Source organism: Patagioenas fasciata, chromosome 1 (genome assembly GCF_037038585.1).
Source record: "Patagioenas fasciata isolate bPatFas1 chromosome 1, bPatFas1.hap1, whole genome shotgun sequence".
Taxonomy (NCBI): domain Eukaryota; kingdom Metazoa; phylum Chordata; class Aves; order Columbiformes; family Columbidae; genus Patagioenas; species Patagioenas fasciata.
Genome location: NC_092520.1, coordinates 123,262,581 through 123,289,831, shown reverse-complemented (window position 1 = coordinate 123,289,831; position 27,251 = coordinate 123,262,581). Strand labels below are relative to the sequence as shown.

At 39.9% G+C, this 27,251-nt stretch overlaps 1 protein-coding gene across 2 annotated transcripts in view; it reads right to left on the bottom strand.

The window, feature by feature from the left end:
• EPHA3 (EPH receptor A3) overlaps positions 1–26,984 on the bottom strand; it is a 230,746-nt gene extending 203,762 nt beyond the window's left edge. The window contains exons 1-2 of one of the 2 annotated variants that reach the window (XM_065853481.2): positions 26,738–26,984; positions 9,336–9,400 (exon numbers count right to left, since the gene is read on the bottom strand). In XM_065853481.2, coding sequence (XP_065709553.1) covers positions 9,336–9,400; positions 26,738–26,852 — 180 coding nt within the window. In that variant the 5' untranslated portion in view covers positions 26,853–26,984. The remainder of the gene's footprint in view (positions 1–9,335; positions 9,401–26,737) is intronic. The other variant, XM_065853471.2, reaches the window with a different exon arrangement.
• Positions 26,985–27,251: the final 267 nt, after the last annotated feature.

Genomic DNA, 27,251 nt, shown 5'->3' with positions numbered 1-27,251 from the left:
TGTCAGGCCCTTGAGGAAGAATGGTGTTGACTGTCCCTACTTGTGTAATGCTAGAGCACAAAAACCTCATGGCAGCACAGCAGTCATCCATGTACATGTGCTAAGAGACAACCAGCAATCATTCTGTGTATCTTAATGACCCTTTGGGGCCTCTGGAAATCCAACAGCTGGAAATAAAGTTCTAGTCTGAGAAATATCAAGGAATAGCAGTTAGGAAGGGAAAACCAACACACAGATGCAAGGACCAAATGTCACGGAGTAAAATGCAAAGATTTCATCACCATTTATGTATAAGATAGTACCTACACAGAGTGCAAAGAGCCCTTAACCCCAGCATACCCTTCACAGAGCTCAACCACTGATTAAAAGCAGAACACAAGTATGAAAGATGCATTTCACTGTAACAGCTTCTGCTCCAAACCAAATCAAGTATGCAAAGAAAAATATTGAAGAACTGGAACACTGGCCCGCTCACAGTGTTCTGGAGGTGGATGGTACACCTAGAGGCAATCACAGCAGCTGCCTAAAAAGACGTGGCAAGCCTTATCATGCGAGAGCCAAAACGCGCCGGCCACCAGCCCGTGCCCACCCCACTCCCCCCCCGACTCCCCCATTTCCCGGGGAGGGGGGCAGGGATGGCGGGGGGGGGGGCCGCGCTGAGGGCACAGCGCCACCTGCCGAGCCGCCCGCGCCGCTCCCGACGGTGGGACGCGCCCCGGGTTCGGGGCGCTGGGGCGGCCGGCGGGGAAGGAGCGAGGTGGCCGGGGCCGCTAGTACGTTTTCGGTCAGAGTGAGCAGTGCGAGCCGCGCTGCGTTTGCTGAAACCGCGCCTCTTCTTCGCTTTTGAATAACCCTAATAGTACTAATAACAGGAGGGACGTAGCAGAAGTGCAAAGTGAAGCATCGTCCTAGCCCTCCGCTGAAATTATTAACCTTCCTCCAAGGCAGCCCGTGTCGTCCTGGCAAGACCCCGCAGAATCCGACCGCCGCCCGAGGGGCTTGAGCAGGGTGAAGGGAAAGGTGAGGCGGGTCAGACGCCCGCGATACCCCTTCTCGAATACACCTCCCGGACGGAACCTCCGCGGCGCTCCGCCCCTGTGGGTGCCCCCACCCCCGGGAAAACCTGCCGCGGATCTCACAGAAGCCCCAAGGAAAGGCCTTGAACCTCACCGGGGCTCCGCGTAACGCTCAGCCCTGTGTGGGACTCGCGGCGCCGTGTGGGGGGTACCAGCCCGCAGGCTCTGACGGGGAGGGAGGGAGGGAAGCTCCTCGACGGGCCTTCGCCCAGGTGTCCTCCGGCACTCCCCGCTGCTGCTCACCTGCTCTCCCGCCCGGCCTTGGCCTCAGCCCCGCCGCCGCCCGGGGCCGCCCGCCGGACGCAAAGCCGCGCATCGCCCGACACCGCTCGCCTCGGGGAGCACAGGCTGTTGCTCCCCGCTTCTTCCCCCAAGGGCTTTGAAAGGCTGGCGGCAAAGCTTGGGAAATCACTTCGGAGAAGTTCATGTGTGCGAAATCAGAAAATTAGTGAACAGAATCCTCAGGCTGTTTTCACAAGCAACTTTGAAAAATTGGGGGGGGGGTGGGAATCAAGCAATATGTTGGGTCTCCTGCCTAGAAACTACTGCATTCTCAGTCTTGCTAGTCCAACCTAAGAGCCAGCAAGACATCAGTGCACTTATGCACCTACTTTCCGATACTTTTTAAAAGAACAGTTTTAAAGTGTAGTAAATACTATTCTACATGAACAATCATTTCATACTGTGTGAAAAACATTTATATATCTATATTCAGGATAAATTACCTACCAAAAGTACTTAGACCATAAAAACTATAATGCACAACCACAGCAAAAGCTATCAGGCAAAAGCATTTATGAGCATTTTTAACTGGAGACTGTAGTTACTCTTCTTGTGGTCTTGATGTTATAAAAACACACTTAAAATTGACTGTAGTGTGCCCCTGTGATAAACAATGTCACATTTCCTGACAGTAACTGTATTTACTTTCTTCTGTTCTGGTTTATGCAAATAAATTCAGCACAAAAGAATAACGCATAAAATTATAAAGTAAGCATTTCTTTACAAGGCAAAAAATATCTCATGGTCATCAGGCCATTTGAAAGAACTTCTCACAAACGGTTTGTGTTTATGCTGACAAGGCTGACAGAAATAAAATTCTGCCCATGAGGAGAATGTTGTCATTTCTAAGCTTTGAGAGTGAAAGAGAAAAATTGGAAGCTGAAGTATCTGCAATTCCAACATTAAATAAGATCTTTATTTAACTCTTGGAACAGAAGCCAAAACTTGCCCTTTTTTTTGAAACCACAGAAAACTGATACCCAACCTTCAGCAACCTATTACCAGTAAGTAAAATGACTGATGAGACTATTGAAATATGAGGGAGTTTTCCATATTTTTCATTAAAAAATAGTACAAGGACATTGCCCTTATTGTACATTTAGCTTTTTGTTGTTGTTGAAAGTTTTTTTTTAATAGAAAACTTATAATTTGTAGTAACATGGTAAAAATGCTAGTTTCAAAAGAAGGGGGTGGGGGAAGGCTTTCTCTCTCAATATTGATCACGGAATGGAAATTAGTCCACTTTTTACTTTGACAAATTATAATAAAAGCCGTTCTTAAAATGTAGCAAAACACAGTACCGTTATGTTCATATTGAATTTTTCAAGCTAATTAAATATAGCTTACAACTATCAAAACACTACATCTAAAGAATATCATAGGGTTCCACATTTTAAAAAGACATTTCTTTCTGGTAACAATTCATAATGAAAGACAGTCATAATTCTGAAGTAACATGCGTTATCTCATTATTTTTTTTCAGAACATTTTCATCATTTGTTTAGTCAACTCGAACTATTTTTTTTATTTAAACTTCCATTTTAAATGCATTCTTAATGCAAGCAGCTGAAGATACTGCGCAGATGGAACAAAAGTCAAAGCCAGCTACAGTACAACAAAAGTACATTCTACCCTTGACTATTCTCCTACTGCTTCTGAAGGCATCAACAAAACTTTCATATTACATTCAGAAAGCAGTACTAAACAATGCTGTCACAAATTGAACAATATTCATATAATTAAAATAATTGTCTGGTGTATCTCATAGCTTTGTATTGCTAAAAGTAATACCTGTCAAAAAGGGGACAAAAGTCTAGTACAAATAAATTTATTTTTCATCATGTTCAGATTTCCTATAAAAGAAGCACTCAGAGACTGAAGAAACCACCACTGCATTCTGATTCATGGCTCTGAGTGTGAACTAAGAAATTTTTATTTCAAAAGAGGCAAATTTTTAAGTGTCCCTCTCCAAAGCAAAATAATTCACTTTACAGTAATAAAAAATAAATTCAAATTGTTTTATTCTAGTAGGAACAAAACAAAAAAAATCTAAAAATAAGAAATAGCACATGCTTGGTTACAGAAAATTGGAGAGGAAGAGAAGAACTTACAAAAGCCATAATAAAAATGCTCTTACTTTTTAACACTATCTCTACTCATTATTTAGAAAAAAAAAAAAAAAGAGTAAAATGAAATCTACTTTCAGTGCACCCCAACAGTAAATGTTAGTAACAAAAAAAAAAAAGTATATTAATGAAAAAAATTACTTTCTCAATCAGCCATTCAGTGTAAAATGAAACAAAGTCTATGATTCACAAAAGCAGAATCCCAAGTGGTTAGTTTGGCTTTCAATCACCAAAATAGTCTGCTTGCATTTCAGACCTGATACACAAGTCATGACACGCAGGGTAACAGTAGGAAATATATAAAGTTGTATGGAGACCGGAGCTCAGGCAAAACATAGATAAATCTTGGTTTTAACAGAATGCATTGTTTTAAGAAGTATTAAGGAAATTCCACTGCTAATGAATAGTAAAAAGAAAGCATATTATAGTATAACATGCCTGTTTTCATTTTGAAAAAAAAAAAGTACTTAATTTTTTGTTTTACGAAGATAAGTTTCAGTTTCAATCTTTTGTCTCATAACAATTGTTTGATACCATTTGTTTTATTTTGAAACTCATTTTGACAACCACCTGGTGATTTTAGTAACACTTCCCACTTCAAACACAGCATCACTTAGAAGTTGACAAGGTTAGGTTTGGTGTCTCAGACAAAAGAAATGAGTACAGACTAAGATGTCAATCGGTATTCAAAAGAAAACTAAAATTAGGTTGTTTCATAAATTTTTGTATTTGTTGGCCAGTTTCAAGGATTTTTTTTTGACGGCTCAGCTGTCCTAAGATTCTGCAGTGGTGTGAAAATAAGAGACACATGTATGGAAGAGAAACTTTCTGCGTGCCCAGCTGAGGGGGAGGCTGAAGCACGACACCAGGAAACCCACTGGCATTACGGACCTACTGCAAAAAAAACACAAACACCTTCAACCAAAGCACACAACCACAATACAAAAAGCTGCAAGAAAATAAACCTCATTATTTCCACCACTTATGGGAATACTTATTAATCTTGAAAATGTCTTCTATATAAACAGAGAAACCTTCTGTTCCCAGTGCCCAGATTCTTGAATGCAGTTTATTTGAGTGCACTTTAATCACAGGCAAAATGTAAATCTGCACAAGTTCTCCTCCACCTTCATCTAGTCACATCTGATATCCAAATGGTTATTTAGTCAGTCTTCTTCAGTGATTCAGTGACTGTGTCCACGATATCTCACACACACAAAAAAAAGGCCAAAACGTTTTACAGTACCACACATCAACCAATTATTGAAACCAAAATAAATGCAGCCAGGGAGACTGCCACTCTCATGGGTAAGCAGTAATACAGTCTAATGTGACAAACTACCTTCAGGCTTTTGAAATATAAGATAGGAGGCATTTTCCTCATTTTCGCTTGGGTTTTTGGATTCTAACCCAACTTCAGTTGATGGAAAAACTCTTATTAATCTCAGTCACTCATGCTCTAGCCTTCCCAGCACAACACAAACTACTACAGAAACGGGGTATTATCCTGCTCTCCTCTAATATTTATGAACCAATTTCCATTACCGAGGTGATCAGCTGGCTTTGTCCAAATGATCACGAGAGTGACCACTAAGAAAAAGCCAATTTATTCATGCCAGATTTTCAAAGCACTTCAGTGTACAGTCAGCAGCTCAAGTACACGACCAAAAGTTCAAGGTACTGAGCACTGTTGGCTCTCAAAGAAGTCAGATGGTTCTGAATAAACTCAAGGACCTAGAAAACTGTAATGATCAAAGACAATATCTTTATTGCCCAACCAGCCTCTTAAAATTCTGCCTGCAATTTACTAACTTTGGCCATGAAGAGAACGGTTCAGTGTTGGTTTTTTTGTTTGTTTTCTGGCTTGGTTTGGGTTTTTTTTTTTACAATTATCTGTTACGTGACAATAATAAATGCCAGAGCATTTTCTTTCTCTAGCTACAAGCGAAACTAGATAAGCATGATTTCTCTTCCACTTTTCTACTAACTGTGTAGAAAAAAATTGCCCAAATAGTTCAACTCCATAAATATGAGTAATAAACATGTAAAGATCAAGTCACAAATTGGGTGGCTGCAGAACAATGTACTGCTATTACGTGACAAATATATATTTTTTTCAAACTTCCCAAATAACATGGAGGTAGAGTCAAATTAGAAACATCTTTCTTACTGAAAATAAATTATGCCGAAACCAACACAACTACTTGCATGAATATGCAGAGCGGGATTTAGACTGTACTCTTTTTTGTCTTGTATGAATTATCCATCGCGTTTCTATTGTATATTATTAAAGTGACTTGCTTTTTTATCCTCCCAACCCCCACATCTGTGCTGCTGTAATTTACATGAATTGCAGTTAATGATCACTTGTGTTATGCTTAATCAGCATATCAATAATATACTCTGCAGCAACTAAGTAGGTCTTCTTTCTTTCCCCTTTAATGAAACCTATAGAAATGGAACTGGTATTTGACTGACGAGCATTACAAAAAGGTTGCCTAGGCAGGTGCTGGAGATGGTAGTACAGGATACAGGCCTTGTGGCTGCTGCCAATCATGTTCAAGCATCAGCAAAGCGCGCTATTATAATTTTTAATTCTGTTGCCTTGCTATCTAGAAGAGCTGATGTTTTGTACTTAAGGGATTTTAATGAGCTTGACCAGATCAGTGTTACTGACGCCAAGACTGTGGCTGTGTGGGATGGTTCAAGGAGAGATCACATTCTTACAGGGTGATACTATTAACCATGGTCTAAAACACTGCCATTAGAGTGTTCTTATGTGGGACACAGAAGTCTTTGAATACAAATGAGCTACAAATCTTAGCTTTCCAGAAATTCCTGAATATTCATGTTGTTATTATATATGCCCAAGTCAAGGCAGACTTAAAAGAATAAAGAACCAGCACTGAATGCTGAAAATGACAACCAAACAATTTGGGTCATTTTGCCAGAAATCAATCAATATCGTCTATTGATAAGATAAAATTATTAACCTGGCAAAAGGTTTATTAAACACTTCAGCTAAATTACTTTTAAAAATTCAGTAAGTCACCAGCCTCAGTTTACTGACATTTATGGCTTCAGATAAGAACACTGCTGCACACTCAAGAGGAATTGGCACAACACCAATATTCTCATTTGTGAATCACAGCCTCAAGTGTAGCTCTATTAGCTCCACCTTGTAAATCACCACTATGCTATTAGCAATCTTTCAATATGATGTGACATCTTTATTATAATGTTTTTCCACTAAAGTTTAAGTTCATATTTTAGTTAGCTCAGAGACAGATGCAGCTATATTTACCAGGTTTAATTAATTGACTATAAATAAAAGGCTGTAAGAAGAAGGCGTCACTTTCACATGATGTTCAAGCTGTCATTTTACAGCAAAATGCAAAGTCAGACAGGAGAGATGTTACTATTTCTATACTTTACATGCATGTCTCAATATGTAAGCTAAAACTTTCACAGTATTGTGAAGGCTACAGTTTAGAGTCTCAGTCCTTTTATAAAACCACTCATAGTACATGATCTACTTTAATCTATGACCATGCAATTTTTCATTACGAATTTCATTAACTTGTGAGAACATCAGTGCAATTCCATTATTTACTTTGGCTTCGATATCTGTGGATTCTACAGTAAACAGGAACAGCATGCACAAACACAAACAAACAAGTTGTGCTGGCTTTACCTGACAAAAATTTGCAGAAGCTAATAAAATTTCTTTGAGAGATCTGGGGGCCCTTTTTGGTGGGGTAATGTAGCACATCTGTTTTTCTTATAGCCCCCAAGATACCCTGAATCATTCCCTACCAACTTCTTTAGGCATCTGAGGCAAGAGAGGCACAGCTGCAGGGAGCAAAGCAGTAGATATGCACAGCTGCAAGGAGATGAGCAGAAGAGAAGAGGGCTGGGCAGCTGGGAGAGGAACAAAAAAACCAACCAACCAACCAACAACAACAACAGCAACAAAAAAAAGGTGCGGGCTTTGCAAGAAAATAAAAAAGAAAAATGCAAGAGGAGACAAAAAATGCTGATGAGCTAGAAATTGCTGGAGAGTTCTCTCTTGGACATCCTGTTTATAGAGGTTTCTTATTGAGAAAAGTCAGCAGGAACAGCCACTAGGAAGAAACATGAACCCTCTTCCCATTTCTTCTCCATGAGAATGGAACAATTTGTTCAGAGACCCAGAGAGACATCCATGTATAAACTCGAAAAATAAACAAAGCCTTAATCCTTAAATACTGCTAAACACCCACATAACACTTAATATCAAGAAGGCTCTACTTTAATACTAACAACTGAATTCCACAAGACAGAGATGCAAAAGCACTGTCACGACTAATCTCTCTAAGAATTATAGAAGTGAAGTTACAGCTTGCCCAAAGCTGCAGAAGAATCAAAAAGCAGATGTTCATGATCCTACAAACAAGACAAAGAGCAAATACCTGCCGGCACTGAGAATTCAAAATGCAGTTGGTTTGCAAAAATGAAAGTGGCTGGACTCTTAGCTAGGAACTCCTCACCCTTATTAAGGCTAGAGACAACATTTCCCAAGTATTTAGAAGTGGCAGTACTCTTGCTCATAAGGTAAAGAGGTTTACTCACAGGAAAGCAGAGACTTGTGAAAACTTCTAGGAGTTGTCATCTTAAAGCTAGGAAACCAAAATGAGACAGCCTTAGATCAAGGGTGTCAAACTCATTTTCACTGGGGGCCGCAACAGCCTCATGGTTGCCTTCAAAGGGCCAAATGTAATTTTAGGACTGTAAAAACATAACTACACTCCTGCCTTAGACAAAGGAAACAGAACACCATGAGGGAAGGCACAAGTGATGAGAAAGCAAGAGAGGGAGCCACAGGTCTCCAAGAGCTGCCTTTCAGCAAAGACTTGAGAGCACAACCTTCTCTGAAGTTGAGGGAAGCTCTAGGTACTGGGGTTTCAGCCTGCCAGGTAAGTATTTTTGTTCAAGGTACAGAATGCAGAAATGCAAGAGTATCCTTGTATATCTGCACTATGCAAGGTAGCAAGAAAGTAATGGGTTGTTCCTACTATGCTCAAACACACATACATATTCCACAGAGACGAGAAGCTGGGGAGTGATCACATATCAGCACCACTGGATGGTTATGCACTAATATTAAGTCATCAGAAATTTTAAAAAGAGACTGGTGGCAAATAAAAACTACAGTTTGCAAGTTCAAAAGTCCAGATGCTCTAAGACTGCACTCCCATGTCTCCAAACAGAACTTCTAGTTTCATTATATCTGGATACAAGGTAAATAAGAAAAACAAACAAACAAACAAAAAAACCACAACAAAATATAAACACACAAACAACAAAAAGCCCTTCAAAAACATTATTTAGATATTTCTTTAATTCATAAGTAACAGTATTTGAACAATTCAGACCAAAAGTTATAAGTAAGTACTTGCATCACCTGGATATGCGCAAAAATTTTTCAGCTCCCACTGCTTCCATCTGAATAAGTTAGCAAGTAACACTATGAGATACAGTCCTGTGATATCTTTAAGAAATACACATTGTGATAGAAGAAAGAACAGTACGTAAAGAGATTTTAATTTTTTTTCCCCCTTCAATGCTCCTCTTGCTTTCATTTTCTCCAATAAGAGTGAGCTCTTCCTGGGGATTAAACGCAGGGGGATGTATGTCCTAAAGAGAAGGCACCATACCTGTACAAGCCATATATCGCAAGTTTAGAGCAGACTATTTTTGAAGCTTCAAACCACCAGCACTGTTGCACAGTGTCCTCTGAAGAGGAAACAATGGTTAAATAGCACATGGGTCTGTAGCAGCACTTTTCCATTTCACAGTCTAGTGAACTCACCCCATGTGATGGGTAGGAGATCCAGCCCAGCTCCCCTTGAATTGTTTTTGAATCCAGCAGATTAACTACAAAAGAAGAGAAAATGAAGAGGAATGAGTTTCATTTGCCTCTGTCCAGTTAATCCCAGTTACCCGTACCAGAAGATGTGTTTATTTGGGGACCTTGTGAAGCAGTTGATTTGTTCAGGTGGCCTGGCAGTCTGCTACAAAGAAAAAGGCAGACAAATGAAAAGGATCCTCTTGTTTATCTTAAAACATGGTATGAACAGCAGATGGGGGAACTTTTCAAAATAAAAAAAGTGACAAAAAACAAACAATGGATCACTGGCCAAATTAATTACAGCAGGGGGTGGGAACAGAGCGCTTCTATCAGCTGCACAAACTGTAGCGTTTTCCCCTTGGATGCCTGAAATTTGGGTCAATGCATCTAACCACAGAGGTGAGATCTGAATATTTTAACCATTACTTGATTAAAGGCCTCTATTTGGCATATATAATATTCTCAGAATACAAAAATAAATAATGAATGCTGACTAAAATCTTTCCTGCAGTCCTTTCCTCCTCCTGATCTAATTTATTCTCAAATTGTCTTGCAGTAGTGAAGTGTTTTCTAAATGTAACATATAACACGTTAGATGCAAAGTAATTATTTACAATGTTACAAGTTCAGATAAACCTACTTTTAAAGAGGGTCATCAATTCATTGCTGATCTTCCTGTTATCTTTTTTTTTTTTTTAAGAGGCATGCAACAATTTTCAGAGTAAGAAGGAAGATATTATTTGTAAACAGTATGATATAGACATTTTCCAGTCAATCAAATCAGTGTTTTTATATCTATTTAAAAACATGACAGGTATTTAAAATAAATAAATACAAATTAATGGCTATTCTTCTTTCACATTTGATTGTTATAAAAATAAATTCCATTCCTTATCCTGGCCGTATAGTCTCTAAGTGCTTAACCAGATAGTTCCCTAACTAACCATTTATTTATTAATATGAAGCATAAGAGGTTAATTGAGACAAAGTATCACACACACATACAAATAGCCTCTATATAAATACAAACCGACAAAGTATTAGCACACGACATTACAATGCTGTTTGCAACTGCACCAGTCTATGCACCTTCAATATTTATTTTCTGCAATTTGGGCTTACTTTCATTGTGCTCCCACCCCCATCTTTTCCCCTTCAATGTGGAAATTACCGACAATGAGAAAATAAATAAATCCCATCATATGCACGGGAATTTTAACACCCAAGAATGATGGACCTGAAAAAGGTGGCCACTATAGCAGTCTGAGCAGCTTCAGCTCCTATTTGTAAGCCTGAAGGGTTGTCACTGCTCCCAGAAGCAGATGGTCTTGGTATTGGTGCTCAGAGAAAAACAAAAGAATAGGACTAAAAAGAGAACGAATGAGGGAGATTATCTATGAATCTGCTAAGTTAAGCTATTTGTATTATTTCATCATTCTCCTTTTAATTGCTGTTTAATTTTGGACATCACTTAAAAAAAAGAGCTATGAAAGCATTTTTTCCTGTTATTGGCATGTACAGGAGGAGACACAGTAGGGAAAAACAAACGTCTAGTATTAGAAACAAGACCATGTCATAAACAACCATAAATACATACATTTGTCTACATTTGTGTGCGCATGCATTTGTGTTGTTTATGTGTACATTTGCAGTGCTATACTACCATGAATGAGCTGCTCGGCCAACTATGTGAGGAAAAATGTTTCCCTCTGCAGTATTTTGAATGTTTACCTACATCAATAAACAAAATATTGTTCCTAATCTTACAGAAATAACATAATCCAGTATTATATATTTATTTGCTCTGAATTTATCAATAATTAAATTCTCAGTCACCTAGACAAAGAAAAATGTCAGTTCTTTATTGAGTGCATAGGGCCCTAGGCAGACTATTCTGAAGTGAGGTTTGCATGTACAAAAAGGAAATACTAATAAAAATTCAAAAAGAAAAAGTGTATTTCTTGCTTTCGTGACTACAAATTCACACAGATTATGGATTTCTTGGGATACGACAGACATGTTTGTTGTGCATCTCCAATACATGGTGGTGAAAGAAGTATGACTTCTGAGGTAAATTACTTGGCAATAAGTTGCTAAGGCAAATCACTCAGGGCTAAACTTAAGTAATGTATTTATTTTTTAAGAATAAGCTTCTTGAAAACATGATTGCAGCTGCTCTGAAATTTATGAATTCAGTCCAAATTCATCAGTCTCATCCCGAAAAATAAACAGGCAACCGACCGATGAGCTGGTGGTAGTTTCCCTGCCCAGACCTGCCAACAAGCAAGGTGCAGGTCAGCCTTCAGCATCACTATCCCATATTGCTGTATGCCACCTCGATAATGCCAACTCACTGCGGCCTGCCTGTCTCTCAGAGCAGGTTCGTCAGGTTACCAGGTACTCCTATGAGAAATACTCACGGGCATTACAACAGGGCCATGACGACAACTGAATCTTCAGTGCAAGCCTTGTGTGGCCCACGACAGGTGGATGCCCAGGCCATGAGGCAACTTGTGTTGCTGTGTATTGAAATGAAATCTATGACATTAATATTTTTTCAGCCTCTCTCCTTGATTCCACCTCCCTTATCTTCCTCACCTCCTCCAAACTGGCACTGCTAGGCAAACTACTTTTCCATGCTCATAGGTATTTCACTTCATTTTAGAAACCATTAGAAGGGAGGTTTTCACACTGACTACAGTAGGATTCTAGTTCAGAAGCAAGTCAGAGAATGCAAGTAAGTACCTAAAAAGAGTGGTATGAATGCTCCCATTACTGACAAAATAATCAAAGCAAAGCTATGTTCTAGTCCTATAACTTTATTAATAAGTAGTTTTGTGCTAAACATATTTATATGCTTTCACACTGCACAGTCTTCAACTTCCTTTATTTTCATTTGTGCAAGAAGGAACAAAGCTTGTCAGGTCAAGTAACTATTTAATATCTATCAGAATAAGATCAGAAGACCTTAAGTTCCTTCACCTTTCTAGCCACGTGCTCTTCAGTGATTATAAAGACCACTTGGTTCCATTTTATTTTGGTGAAATGTCAAGAAATAAAAGACCAGGGGAGCAAAAAATTATCTAAAGAAAGCAAGCATAACTATACTGACCCCCTAGATAACTCTGCCTTTGCCTGGATGTCTTTGTCATTTGTCTAGTAAGATTATATTACAGTCAAGCAGAAACACATAGGAGACTGCTTGAGTGCTGAAATTGTTTAGAATCCAACTGAAATTCAAATATACTTTTCCCCTATTAAAAAATAAGAAAAAAATATTTTTCACCAAAAGTGTACTGTTCTTTAATAGTATCTAAAATGTAAAACATATTCCCTTTCAACTAGTCACCTGAAAGAAATGCTTCCCTCTCCCTGAAAAAAGCTTCTACGACACTCATTTTTCCTGTGGCTTCAAGATAGAGTTGTACACCTCAACAGAGAGCAAACAATTAATACAGAACCTACAGGCTGCAATGATCACGGTCCCTAGGCAAAAATGATAGGGAAGGGTAATGTTATTTTTTGTCATTTTATGTTCTAACATTACATATCAATCTGGAAATTGAAGGAGAAAATAGCATTTCTGTACACTAAGACTGAAGAAATACTTAAGGAATGGATTACCAGTATTAAAAGACTGCAGCGTTTGTATACAAACTCTTGGCTGGGTCTCTTGACTTGGTCCTTCCTACAACAGCCTTGCTCACCATACTGTACATGTAGCTATCTCTGCCAAGGGCGGGCAAACTGGCAAAATGCCGATTAAGAACATGTTCTCTTTTTAGAAGCTCTCTCCTGCCTGACTCTTCTCGTCTTCCCTGTTCACAGCCACCAGAGAAAGCATTACTAGTTCCCTCAGTATGCATTTCTGCCCAGGGGGTAAAGGACGAATCTCTTTCCAGCAACTAGAGCAAGGACATGGATGTGAAATGCGAAGCTCGCTCACTCTTCTACTCATGGCATCAGGGAGAAGACAAATGAGGGCCTGGGTAGAATGTGACACATGTCCCTGCTCACACTATCAGAAACTGCTTCCAGTTTGAGGGTGACGGCAGAGGGCCTGCCGCAGGGCTCACTTACAGCAGGTTTCGTCAGGGGTAAGCAATGCCAGTGAAAGAAAAAGAACTGTAAAACCAGCAAGATAGCTGAATACAGTCTGATAGCAGCAGCATTTCCACAAACACATGGAATAACAACTGCTACAAAGAACTGAACACAGTATAAATACCCCTCCCAGTAAAAAAAAATAATAATAAAAATAATAAACAAATATTGTGCCAGATAGAACCAACCCAAGAAATGGGGAGGAAAACCTGCTAGAAGGCAACTTGCAATACCTAAAGAAGAATATACAAACAAGTCCACCACTGGAAAGCATTTCCAAATCATATTCTTTACGTCAAAAATATGGAGTAATAGTCAATGAGGTAAAATATAGAAAATATTTCTTCAACTAATTAACATTTTCGATTAAAAGTTTTAAAAAACCCCAAAGAAGAAGAAACCATCACTGTTTAGTGTTTTCCTGTTTGGCATCAAACTGTCAGCTTAGAAATACACTAGTTAGTTATTTAAAAAATGCTAACAAATGGGAAAATTAAATTTGCTATGCAACTACAAAAAAGAAAAAATTGTGAATGCCCATAATTGAAATGTGTCATATAATCCTGAGCAGCAAAGAAAATACTTTGTGGCAAGAAGTCAGCCAAAACTTGGTTTTGGGGTGGGACAGAGTGGAGTCAGCGCAAACCCTGACGTACATTTTTAGAATGGCGGCTTCTGCCTGGCTAAAGAGACTTGCACCTGGATTTTCATCTACCTATGGGTACAGATCTGAGTCTTCTCAACTCTCCACTCCCCCAGAAGGGGCAAAAGTGAAGTAAGTGGAGCTGCAGCCGATCAAGTTTGTATCTTTGGTTTATTTTGAGGCCAGAAGCAACAGATAGAGAGACAGACTAGCTGGGCTCAGGCAAGGCCAAAGGCAATGCGCCTTGGTGCATTCACCATAATTGCCAACTAGGATCAGCTATCATGCTGACGTTGCTGAAATCATGCTGAAATTTGCTAAGGTAGACCATGAAACCTTTGGAAATGGACAACAAATAAGTCAAATCAGTAAATATGAAACCGTCCCATGAAGCAATGCTAACCAATGCAATATTCTCCTTCATGGAAGGGTGTTCAACGGTGAAGCCTGGTTCTAAGCAGCAGACTGGGGGCCTGATTTGCTGCTCTTCCATCAACAAAAAAAGTCATGTCTGTTGTGATTTTGTGATCCTAAATTTTTCCTCAAATATTGTAATATAGATGTCATTCTTGCTCAGCAAAAAATGACCTTAGCATAACAGGTATCTGCTAGGTCCCCATCTACTAGCTCTGCTTTTACAGCTGTGTCTCCCTCCAGCCTGGAGCACCCTAGGAGCAAAGTGACACTAAGTTACACAGAGTAAAGTCTCTTAAAAATAGCCAACGGAACATACTTTGTAATGCATACCCAACCCAAATGCCAACAAAGTTTGGCCCATTTACCACACAACTCTTTTCCAAATGTGAGATTTCTCAGTGAGATTTCTGCTACAGCTCAAAGCCAGACTACAGTCCTTCGAGAGGCACAATACTGTGAGGTCTGCACTTTCAACCCTTCATGCCTGTGCCATTATACTGTACAATACAAACATGATTTTGTGCAGAACATTCCAAATTTGGAAACTGTCATGTTCAATCTGCGGTTAAATTGCTGACTGAAGAACTCCACCAGGGTGGTGGCAAGAGATTAACAGACAAGGGACAACCAAAATGAATTAAAAAACAGTTGCTCCAGTACAGGAATCTTAACAAAAGAAGACTGGATAGCCCAAGACTCCATTGTTTTTTTTCAATGATCAGTAAGTAACTGTTTCCAAAATTAAGAGATCATGTTACAAATCTCAGACAAAAAGAAAAAAGACTAGGAATATGTGTCAAGTTACCCTATTGATTATTGCTTCTATAGAACATATACATCAATTTGGATTATTTAGCAAATTCTATTTTTACCTCAGTTGCCCATAGCTTTTGAAGAAGAAGAGTTTCACTGATTTTACTCTTCTCATCAAACACATTCCTCAAGGGTGTCTGAGACCACATTTACATACCTCAGTTTTTCCTACAGCTGAATACTGAAGCAGCCAAAGCAGGAAACTTACTGCAAGTTTCTCGCAAAAGGCTGCCACAAAAGAGGGAACACAGGACAGCGATGAGCAATGCAGGAATGCCTATAAATAAAAGCATGGATTGTAAACGGCAAAAACAGAGCCAACCCGGGAGGCCCTGCGGCTGCACAGCGGCCCTCTCCCTTTTTGCTGCGCACAGAGTGAATTTCAGTACTGCTGGGGACCAGCAGCGCTCCTGTGCCCCCTTCACAGTGGCTCAGACCACGCTAACCAGCAGCCTCAGCTCTGAGCGCACCACAGTCCTGCCAGCCAGGCTCTCATCACCTGCACTCGACACCAAGCAGAAGCTCTCCAGCAGTCTTCATAGAATCATAGAATCATTTAAGTTGGAAGAGACTCTCAGGATCATTGAGTCCAACCATAACCTAACTCTAGCACTAAACCGTGTCCCTGAGAACCTCGTCTAAATGCCTTTTAACACCTCCAGGTATGGTGACTCTGCCACTTCCCTGGGCATCCTGTTCCAATGCCTGACAACCCTTTCCATGAAGAATTTTTTCCTAATATCCAATCTAAACCTCCCCTGGAGCAACTTGAGGCTATTTCCTCTTGTCCTATCACTTCCTCCTTTTGCTAAGTGTGAAGCCTGCATGTAGAAAAGGGACAATGCCATCCTAAATACCCTAAACAGCCAGGGCAATCACAATCAGGTCCAAAAATAAAAGCCACCCATGCAAGGTTTCAGAGAGCAAAACTGCAGAAGTACACCGTTTCTTAGCAGACAAAATTGGAACTGATTTCAAAGCAGAACAGAAAAGGAGCAAACATTTTGTTGCTAGAAATCTTGGAAGTGTTCATGTCACACCAAAAGTCGTTCCCTTCATGCTATTGTGGAAAGGCTCCAAGCAATAGCTAAGGCAGCATATATAAAGCCTTCATCTTACCCTCTCTTTCATCAGTATCAAGCCTATTTAGGTGTGTGGACACACTTGAACCTCCTACCTTAGCACCTTGCAGAAGTTATTCTGGCTACTGTAAAGAGAAAACAAAGACAAGTCATTTCTGCATTGATGATGACATATGAACTAGCAGCTCTTTTTGCAGGAGCGAGGTGACAAATCCATACACTGCTTTTTCTTGGACTACCTGTCTGCGTTATGCTGACAACCACCCATCCATTCTCATGGATGACCAAAGACAAAACAGATTTTATTTCTTTTTATTAGTCTGAAACATGAGAGTTCTATTGATATTGTTAAAGTAGCATAAAGCTCAATTTCCAAGTATGCAAAACCATATGACTGGCGGGCTGGAATGCAATGTTTATCAAAGGGGCCTAATAAGGTTTCAGTTTTATTAGGCTATTTCCTGTAAGTTGATATGTGCCAGTTCTTTTCATTAAGACAAGGATATAAAAATTAAAAATGGATTACCCTAATGGGTTCCAAATTACTGTGTCGCTTTCACTTCTTTGCATCCATTTTTTTTTAAAAACAGTTCTAATTGGTCCTTTTCCAGTACCACCTAAGAGGCATAAACCCCTAGATATCTGAATTGCTGTTCAGCTGAACTCACATTCAAATCAAAATCCTGCAAATCTCATTCTACTCTACTACTATGTTAACTCTGAATCAGTGAAGCATCATGTTAAACATGTAAATGCAAAATGGTGGACACTGTGTTAAAAGGGAGTTTAGATTGCAAAAGCCAAGTTTGCCTTTCTGAGGGAACACAAACAAACAAAAAACCCCAAACAATAAAACAAACGAACAAACAAACAAAACCACCAACAGAAACTAAGGATGAAATTCAGTTACCTAAACTCAGCCACCCTATGCCTTTCACCAGCTCAGACTAGAAGTGGGTCTCTTGCAGGATGTGCTGTATTTGCCAGTCCCGTTGGGTGGCCAAATCCTGAGGCACATAAAATGGTACCATATGCCTGTGTCTAGCCAAAACTCAACAGCAAACATTACTCAAATAATTTTAATAAGCTCTAAAGCAATTCTCAAAAGGGATTAAGCACACTGCACAACTAAATCTTTTTACTTCTGCATTCCTCCTCCCTTGGGAAAGACATAATATTCAGTATTCATTAGTTCTGCAGAATTGAGCTCTCCTAAGATCTGATAGATTTGAGGTCCACCGGAACACTACAAAGATCTCCTTCGGGAAGCCTTCTAGGAACTTAAAGCGGAAAAAAAAAAAAAATGTTGCTACATAGTGTCCGTGTTCACTTAAAGTAAATCGAGAATTCCAAACCCAGTAAGACATGATCAGTTTTTAGAAATCTAGATACCAAAAAGTATCACAGAAAAGATCCCTGGGCACACGCAGCACCCATGACTAAAAGTTCTTAAATTTCCACCAATTTTACGACAGTTCAAGCACATTCAAGATCCTGAAATCACCAAAAATCACAGCAAGTAATCAATAGTCCTTTGATGGCAAATTTTGGAGACAAGAACCGGATCGTAAGTCCAGCAAACAACCATTTATTTGTTAAAAAGGCTGTCATACCCGTCCAAATGATCCAGCTGGCAGCGCACAACTCAGAAGGAAAAAACAAACCAAACCAAAACTCTTTTAAGAAATTCCTCACAGGGGGCACAGAAAATGAAAAACCCTTGCAAGTGAATATAGTTGTGTTGAGTTTGATTATGGGTTTTGTTTTGGTTTCAGTTTTAAGTTTGAAACACAGAAATTAAGACTTGTTCTGAAACACAGAAACTAAGATTCTGAGAATCCTACAATACTACATTTGGAAAGCCACCTATTCCAGTGTGCCTTGACAGAGTTGTGTCAAGCATTTCTTCTCCTTTCCATGATTCAAGGGTTCCAGCTTTCATGGCCTATGAAATGCTTGGGTTCTTAAACAGCTACTCCACAAATAAAAATAAACCCACAGAGCAAATGGCTAAACATCCTGGTACAAATTGGGGGAGTAAAATGCCAATAGCACATGAAATCTCCTCAGATGTCATGCTGAGAAAATCAAGATGCTAAAACCAGTTTTATTTTCCAGTACAGTGATGTCACCAACATGATATTTTCATTGTTTGCCAGGTTAACAGAATTTATGGAGGTAATTAATGCAGAACATGTGTGCTGAGCTATCCATATGAAAAATGGAATTGCCCCTGACTTCATTTGCTGCCTTTGCAACCAAAACCCCGCTAACATCTTTTTTCACTATTTCCATATGTGAGAAATACAAATATTTATAACAAAGGTAAATGCCTAAATGACTGTTCTATTCCCATCTATCCACAAGCCAGTTTTTCAGACCCCTGTCTTCTTCTTATTCCTCTACTTCCATTGCCTTTCCACAAATGGGTCCGGTTTCCACTACATTCTACAAACTAAGCATGTTCCTAATACCTCTTCTTCAGAATTGCTTTCCTTAGTGGACAGTTTTTGCTTCCATTTCTTGAACACTCTCTGTCCAGCTTTAACCCAGCTTTCAGGATCAACACAAGCAACTACGGAAAAAGCAATGCCATTAAACATATGATTATTTTCCTGTCTTTTTTTTTTTTTTCTGGGCATCTACAGAATCAAAGCATCCCCTTTTTGGTAAGTAGCATTTAGCAAGAAGGAACAGACATGTGGTCTTCCCAATGAGGAAAAGACATGACAATCTCTGCCATCTACTCTTTATTGGCTGAATGTTGATTTATGGGACAGAAGACACAGAAAAAAAAAGCACAGGCACGAGGGAAAGACTGCAGGGCAGTGTGGGTGGGTGGGCTGAGAACAAGAGAGACCAATGAGTTTTCCCCTACAGTCGGGTTACTTCTACATGGTTTGGGTGAGCACAGTACATTTTCCACAGCTGTAACCACCTTCTCCAGGAAAGCTCAACTCTCAACCATTACTAGGACATTTGCTCTCAGAGGTAAATCATCTGTGGGATAAAAGCTTTTGCAGGATAAGGTCCCTACCATCTCAGAACCTGTTTTGATATAAATGCCTGAAGTGTGTGTTGTCCATGGCTGGTCATGAACATTAAGGCTGGACAGACATAATTTACCTTTTTAAAAAAAACCAAACAAACCAAAACAAAAACAAAAACCAAGCACCATTACAGAAAGATTAAATAGAATGGTAAAAATGCCTCTACCCTGCCTAAACTGCAGCCTCTGTTGAAATTCACCACTGGTAAATCATAGTCATGAAACTTACTAACGTAAACAAATCTTAGACATTCAGGGAGGCAAGGAATTTCTTAATTTGTGCTTTGCTCAGTGTTCAGATCATGGTCAGTACTGACTTCTGGTTTCCTAACATGGTCATTAATTGGAGAAAGTTTGGATCTTGGTCTGATTTTTTCTAAGATTCAGGTCCAACTTTCACTTCATCTCTGCCTACCTATGCTCTTTTTTCATCCTTCTCTCTCCCTCTCCAAAACAGATCTTTCAAAAAGTCTTGCCTCTCGAAAAAACAGCAAACAGAGCAAAAATCCTCTAGCTGCCTTCTAGCTTCTCAACAACTAAATCAAGAAATCCAATGTCACTCATCGTTATCTGTTACTGCACAAAGTTTGTGGGAAGCCTACCATGACCAAAACATATTTCGGTGCTTTAATTATTATTTAAAGAGTAGCCCTTCACTCTGGATTTTCTACAAACCCCTCCCTTCCTAGGCAACAATTTAAAAGTTCTGGTTTTAATAATTGTCCTCTTATGCTACGGTTTAGCAATTTTTTTTTTTAATTATTTTTAAAAGAAGGGACCAATGCAATGCAAACCTTTCCATCCAAATATAGATATAAAAACTCTATGAGAAACCAGCCGGGAAAAAAAAAAAAAAAAAAAAAAAAAAAAAAAGAAAGCACCATTCCCACACCTTATTACACTAAACTGCCCTGACTGAACCCTAACATTCATCCTATTGTTCACTTAATTGCTAGCAAGTTTTAACCACTGTTCGTTAGGTCTGCTATTCTTCTTTCCTCAATATTTTTCCAGCAGATTAATGGGATTTTCTTCCATATTTTGCCTGAAACAGCAGGACACAGTAGTTTAATGACAAAAAAAAAAAGGAGCGTGGCACTAAAGTTTCTGCTTACAGTATGTCTGGTTTAATAACATCTCTGCAAATTTAAGGCTGTACATGCTGGTGTTTCATTCAATCTACCCGTCACTCTCACAGACTGCAACTCTTTTGTCACTGTCCCAAGATTTCTTTCAGACAGGATTATCTTTATTTCTCCATCTTTCTTTCTTTCATTCATTCACTGCAGAAATTTAGAAGGAATCTTCAGTCCAAGGGATGGAATTTTAAGCTTACATCAGTTTCACACTACAAAATGAGTACTTACTCTGCAAAATAACTACTTGTGCTAGAATTTATCAAGCGCCTAAGAAATAAAGATGCACAAGAGTAATGGCAGAGAATAAAATCCTAACCCAGCAAATTACTACCACATTCTCTTTCCAAAATTACACTGTTGGGAGTTCATCTCTAATCTTCTGACTTAAACCATTTTCTTTTAAATTGTGGGGTTTTTTTTTAAAACAGTTTACATACATATATATATATATATATTTTTAAAAAAAGCTACTGCTTTAAAGTGTTTATGGAAATAAGGGCTACAGCACTGCAGTTAATTTTTAGCAAAACAGATCACTTAACAGTAGTCACACGTGTTTGTAAACAAATTTTTTTCCATTTCACTCTATCATTACTTACTCTCTTTTCCTCCTCAAAAATGTATTTCCAGCAATTTTCAACAATGCTTGAACAAATCAAACAATTTGTTTTCATAATACAGGAAATGATTAAAAAAAATCCTCACTTCAGGAGAGCAATTCTTTGGATGCTGGAATTGTCTTTAAGAAAGGTAACAAGTTAGTGAGATTCCTGTGGCCCACCTCTGAAGTTTTATCCAACACCTCTGGACAAGTCCCATCAATTTTGCATCTTAAGGTGACCTCTCTGTGTTTCAATATCAGCTACACTGAGTAGAGCTTTGTACTTCAGCAAAAATGAGGTAAAATTTCTATCTCTAGGTTGGTTGTTTGTTTGTTGGGATTTTTGTTTGTTTTTAAAGAAAAATCAAACAGTAGCTACAAAGCGGTGGTACCTACATAAATTACAGGTATCTAAGGAACTCACTCAGGCTCTGTATAAAAATCTACTAACAGTTCTGTTGTATTTGGTAACAGCTCTGTAGTGACCCTCACTGGTGATAAAATCCAGAGCTCTGAAAACAAGAAAACGAACACCTGCATCTGTATTTCTAAACTTTCATCAAGTGGGGATTAAAAGAACAAGAGCCTCTACATACACTCCTAGAGGAAAACTTGCAAGTTCTGAAACGGAATCAAAAGTATGTATACTAATAGCAATTTACTTAACTCTGGTGGATAATAAAAAATTAAAACTAATTTGTATGTCTTCCCAGATGGGAATGAAAAATTCAAGTTCAATCAGAATGCTCTCCTGATTTGCAAAGATTTCACGTAAACAACATATAAACTTAGCATGCCTATTATCTGTTTAATGCTTTTCCTTAGGTAGTGCCCCTGAAGCCTAATTTCCTGAGGCTGAGAGTACAGAAGAGTTCTAACCCATTTCTATGCCCTGACTGCTTCGTAGGTTACCAAATACATTTTATCCTAAGTAACTACAATAAGAATTAATTGCTGTGTCAAATTTGGACATCTTTGTATTTCAAACATCTGCTTTAAGTTTGATATAGACAATGTAGTGATTTTTCTTTTTAATAAACAGTATTGAAATCAGCAGTAAGACAAGACAAACTTCAGTAACAGAAAATAAATTAAATTATTCCATGTGTTACAGCCCGCTATAAAAAATGTTGACAGAAAGTAAGGAATTTACCCAACTTACTTCTCCCGTTGCACAGGATTTTGAAAACATCATGATGCAAATCTTAAAACATGTTCATTATTTGTCTAATCATAGAGCTTAGGATTAAGCACAGAAGCTTTGAATAAGATACAGCTGCATGAAAAATCACCCTCAAAACCTCCATGACTTTGAGCTTTCTAAAATTAAATTTTAAAAAGTATCACATTAATATTTCTAAACCTAACTTTTTTTTGCAGATAAACACTCAGGAGCAAGCTATAGGCACCAGCAGGAATTGTGTCACAATACATGAGGACTTATCTGGACCTAATCGTACCTGACATATAGTGAGGAGAGATTTGTAAATAGCATTTCCCCCCCGTGCAAGCCCTTTAGATTCTATTGAAAAATTTCCAGTATCGCCAGCCTTTCCCAAAATTGCATGCAAAAGTTGGGCGAGCATTTTGCTCCACGGGCAAACAGTGCAGTTTTCAAAACTACGCCAAGAGCTGTCATTACTACAAAGGCAAAGTAAGTCGTCTTTAGCGACTATAACTGTTAACAGAGACCAGCCCAGATAAAATGGTGCATTTAATTGCACAGTTACACAAAGTTCTGAGATGGTAATCAATGAATAAAAGATGAAACCGCATCTCCAAATCCAATACACACTGAAAACAGAGGATGATTGGAACCTTCTTGCTGTAAACCAAAACAGACACTATTTGAAACCAAGTACTGTAAGCAGATTTACCGTATTGATCCTTTGGTAACTGCGTTCGCAAGAAATTAATTTTATGCTAGATTGAGAGGTTACAAGAAGTTTCCTGTCTGCACAGTCAAAATATTATTGAAGCAATTCAGGTTGTCAGTAAAAGCTTAAACAAATTTGCTGATAATCCTGTTAATGACCTAGGTCAAGTGTTAACTGTTGTGGGTTATAAAACAGTGAAATTAAGGTTGCTGGTACCCTCAGGCAGGCAATATAGTTACAGAAGGGACAGAGGAAAAATTATTAAATTATAGAATGATATAGCTCATTCAGTTTCTTGATACTGTAGAAATTATTCAGAAAGAAACTGCATCCTTCTAAAAAAAAAACCCCACAATACTCCCTAAAAGGAAAATATCCAACAGAATGGAAGTGCAGAACGTGGTTTCTACGTATCTACAGGGTTCAGTTCGCAACTTCAAACTGGAAAAGTTAGATGGTAAATCTTCCTGATATTTTCCTGCCTCACGGAAAGTAGCACACACCTTACCACAGCACATTGATAAATTTGAACTTTAGGGAACCTTCTTGAGCTTCTCTGATTACGTAGGTGAAATGTATGAAGCTTTGCGATGAGCACAGCAGAGAGTTTAAAAATAAACCAAATGAAAATTTTACATTTCATCATGAAAAACCTCTAAATAAAACTTCTCTGGGATTAAGCCAATTAACAAAAATTCAAGCACCCCAAGGGAAAAAAAAAAAAAAAAAGAAGAAAAAACTGCATTCAACACCACAAAGTGAAGTAAGCCAACAACTCACTTTCAGCCTCTTTCATTCTTTTCTCCCTTCATCCCATCCGCTTCCATTGCAGTATTAGTACTAACTCAAACAGTCAACAGCTTTAGTGTTAATTGCAAATGTTAACTGAAGTTGTACTTAAAAAAAAGTAATCCTTTCATGTCAGATAAATTTAGGAAGCATCACTAAGAACTCTGAACATACTCTTGTTAGGTGTCTACTGGAAAATTCATGTCTCCCAGAAGTTTGACAAAGCTATATACACATAGTAAAAATTAGATCTATGGCTTTGTTAAAATAACCCATAAGGAGAATTTAAGCAGTAGCTTTAATATAAAGCATACGAAAGAAACTGTATACATTTTTATTTATATGCCTATATTAACAATCTCCTTCTCAGTGTTGGAAAAAGAGAACTTTTCTAAACACCCCATAGAAATGCAGAAACATCTATTTCTAGTTTTGGGGGAAAATTTATGGTAACAACAGCAGGTAGGTAAGTGAAGAGGTCAGAAAAAGATCATTTAAAATAGGAAAACAATCTTCTGACATAATTTAAAATGACATCGTAATGCTTGATCACCAAACAATTTAGTATGTCAACAAATTATAATAATTCTGATTTCTAACCTCACATGATCAGCCTAAATAAGCTGTAAATAAATAAAAGAATGACTGAGCTCTTCTAACGGGGGGGGGGTGTGTGTGTGGGGGGGGGGGGTCTTTAAAGTTCACCTCATTTTTAGAAGAAACACTAGGTGTTCCTTTTTATTTTGAAAGGAATGGCAAAATACATAATTGAAAAAAGCAAGCATTTAAAAGTGGGTTACTGACTGGTAACTGCATTTATACTGTTGTTTTCACTAGCCATTTTGAAAATATTGCCCAAATCATACATGTTCTTGAAGCTGAAAACAGAACAGAAGCAGTATCTGCTGAAAGCTGACTCAGACAAGTGCGCTTAATGCGCACTCTGTACGACACAATTTTTTTCCTCCTGTCTCAATTCTCAGTGTCAGTGATTTTAAACAAAGAAACAAAAAGTGTGGGTTTGCAAACTGGAATGTTCTAATATCTTTTTTGCATAATTAGTCTCAGTTTACAGACTGTGTCTGTCTACCACTGCCATGGCGGCAGAGCTGCTTCGCTGACTGACAGAACTACATACATTCCCCAAAAGCTTTTAATAAGACAAGAGTAACCCCATCAACACTCTGGTTTTCGTTTCTGAAAATCATTTGTGAAAGATGACAATATTTACAAAATAACATACATCTGGAGGCTTAGAAGTGATCAACTGTTAGAAGCACATTCTTCTAAATAGCATATGAAGCACTGTGCAGGCGAAACAAATTTACAGAAAACATAAAACCGGATAATATACTGCTCTTCTGGTATGATGGTACCATAGCTTCCTTCCTAGCAATAAAACCAACTGATTCAAGATTACCCAGGATTTGTAAAGTTTGAATCTTTCCTTATTTCTTTTACATTATAATTCTTCTTCCTTCCAGAAATCATTTAAAGTCATTACCTTACTGTCTTATCCCACAGACACACAGAATTTCAATAAATACATCAGCATTATTTATACAGGACAAATGATTGTTCTAATAGCTTTGGTATCTGTTTCTCTACAGAAATGCTACAACCCAAGCAGGTGCAAGTTTTCCATGGTTGCTTGATGCTAGAAGTTCTTCACAACCTTCGGCCTCTAGATTTTATTCCTAAAGATGATTACACTGGACATCCTGGTCATGCTGATTGCGTCCACGGTGCAAGAAGGCAAAGGCTGCATTTCCTTTTTTTTTTTTTTTAATAGGAAAAGTGCAATCTTCTTCAAAAAGTGTTCCAATTACTTTTTCAAGCAGTGCCTAGTGGTCATTATTTCTCTCTGAAATCTAACACACATTTTCATCAAATGCCATCTTAAAAATTCTCATAGCGAAGGAGAACAAATCACTCATGCTTCGTTTCACAAAATTTACACTCATTCACATACCCACACACCATTTTAACACATGAAAAAAATTGATATGAAACCGCTACACAACCAAAGAGAGGTTTTATCGGGGAGCAAGCTTCTTTTTTGTATTAATTAAAAGTTTTGAAAGAGAGGATGACTAATGAAACCACCACCCCTGCACATATAAAAGGCATCACAGCTCAGTTATCACTGGGGTGAGGGAGGACGGGGGCCAAGCATTAGTCTTTATAGCTTATTTTTATTGATTAACACGCGAATCTGACTCCTACCGCTGTCTGCTAGCAGCCATCTATTTGAGGCTAGAAATAAGGAGGCGACTCGCCCTGAGCGGCAGCCGCGGAGACGCGGGGCACCTGCCGGGGGCTGGGGCGCTCCGGCTCCCCCTGCGCCGGGAGACCGCTGCCGCCCCCGCCGCCAAATGTCCCTTGCCCCTTCTCCTCCCCGCCGCCCATCTTGCTCCCCACCTCGCCCCCGGGCGCTGCGGCTCTTCGCCGCTCATCGCCCCCAGCGTGCCCCGCCAGTGGAGGGCCGAGGGACGGCCACATGCTGCCCTTCCCTCGCCAACTTTCCTCGGGGAGCGGGTGGGGGGCGGCTGCCCCTCCGACTGCGGCTCCCGCACCGCACCGGGCGGCGGCCGGTCCTGAGCGGCTGTGAGCGGGGACGCGGCCGCGTTGACAGAGAGCAAGGCGAGAGAGAGCCCTGCGGTCCCGGGGCGAGGAGCCCCTGCTACCCAGGACCACCTTAACGGGAGGGAAATAAATAAATAAAATCAACAAAACGAGAGAGAGAGAGAAAAAAAAAATATAGGAAGCGGGGGAAAAAAACCGGGAGAGCGCTCAGCGGGTCCCCCAACCACGCGTCCCCGGTGGGACCCCGCCGGGCCGCGGCTCACCTTCGTTGCCGGGGCGGGCGCTCAGACGCCCGGCGGCGCCGAGGGCAGCGCAGAGCAGCAGAAGCAGCAGAAGCAGCAGTAGCAGCGGCGGCGGCGGCAGGCGGCGGCGGTCCATGTCGGCGGGGCAGCGCGCAGGCAGAGCCGCATGTCTCCGCACCGCATGCCACCGCTCCGCGCCCGCTCCGCGCTGCGCCGCGCCGCCGGGACCGGGACCATGCCCCGCGCCCGCCCGCCTTCGCGCTGCGCCCGGGAGGGGCCGCCCCCGCCCGGCCCCACCGCCGCCACTGCACCGCCCCGGGCCCTAGCGCCGCCCCGCCCACCTGCCTGTCGGCGGGGAGCGGGGGGGGGTTGGGGGGCGCTCCCGAGCGGGTTTTCCGCGGGATTTGCGCGCTGAGAGATCGCCGTCCGCGCACCGGGACCCTCGTCGCAAGGGGAGGGGTAGGGGAGAGTGACAAATTCCGGGCGGTGAGGGGCAAAGCGCAGAACCTGCCCCTGAGCCCGAAAGGATGCCCTG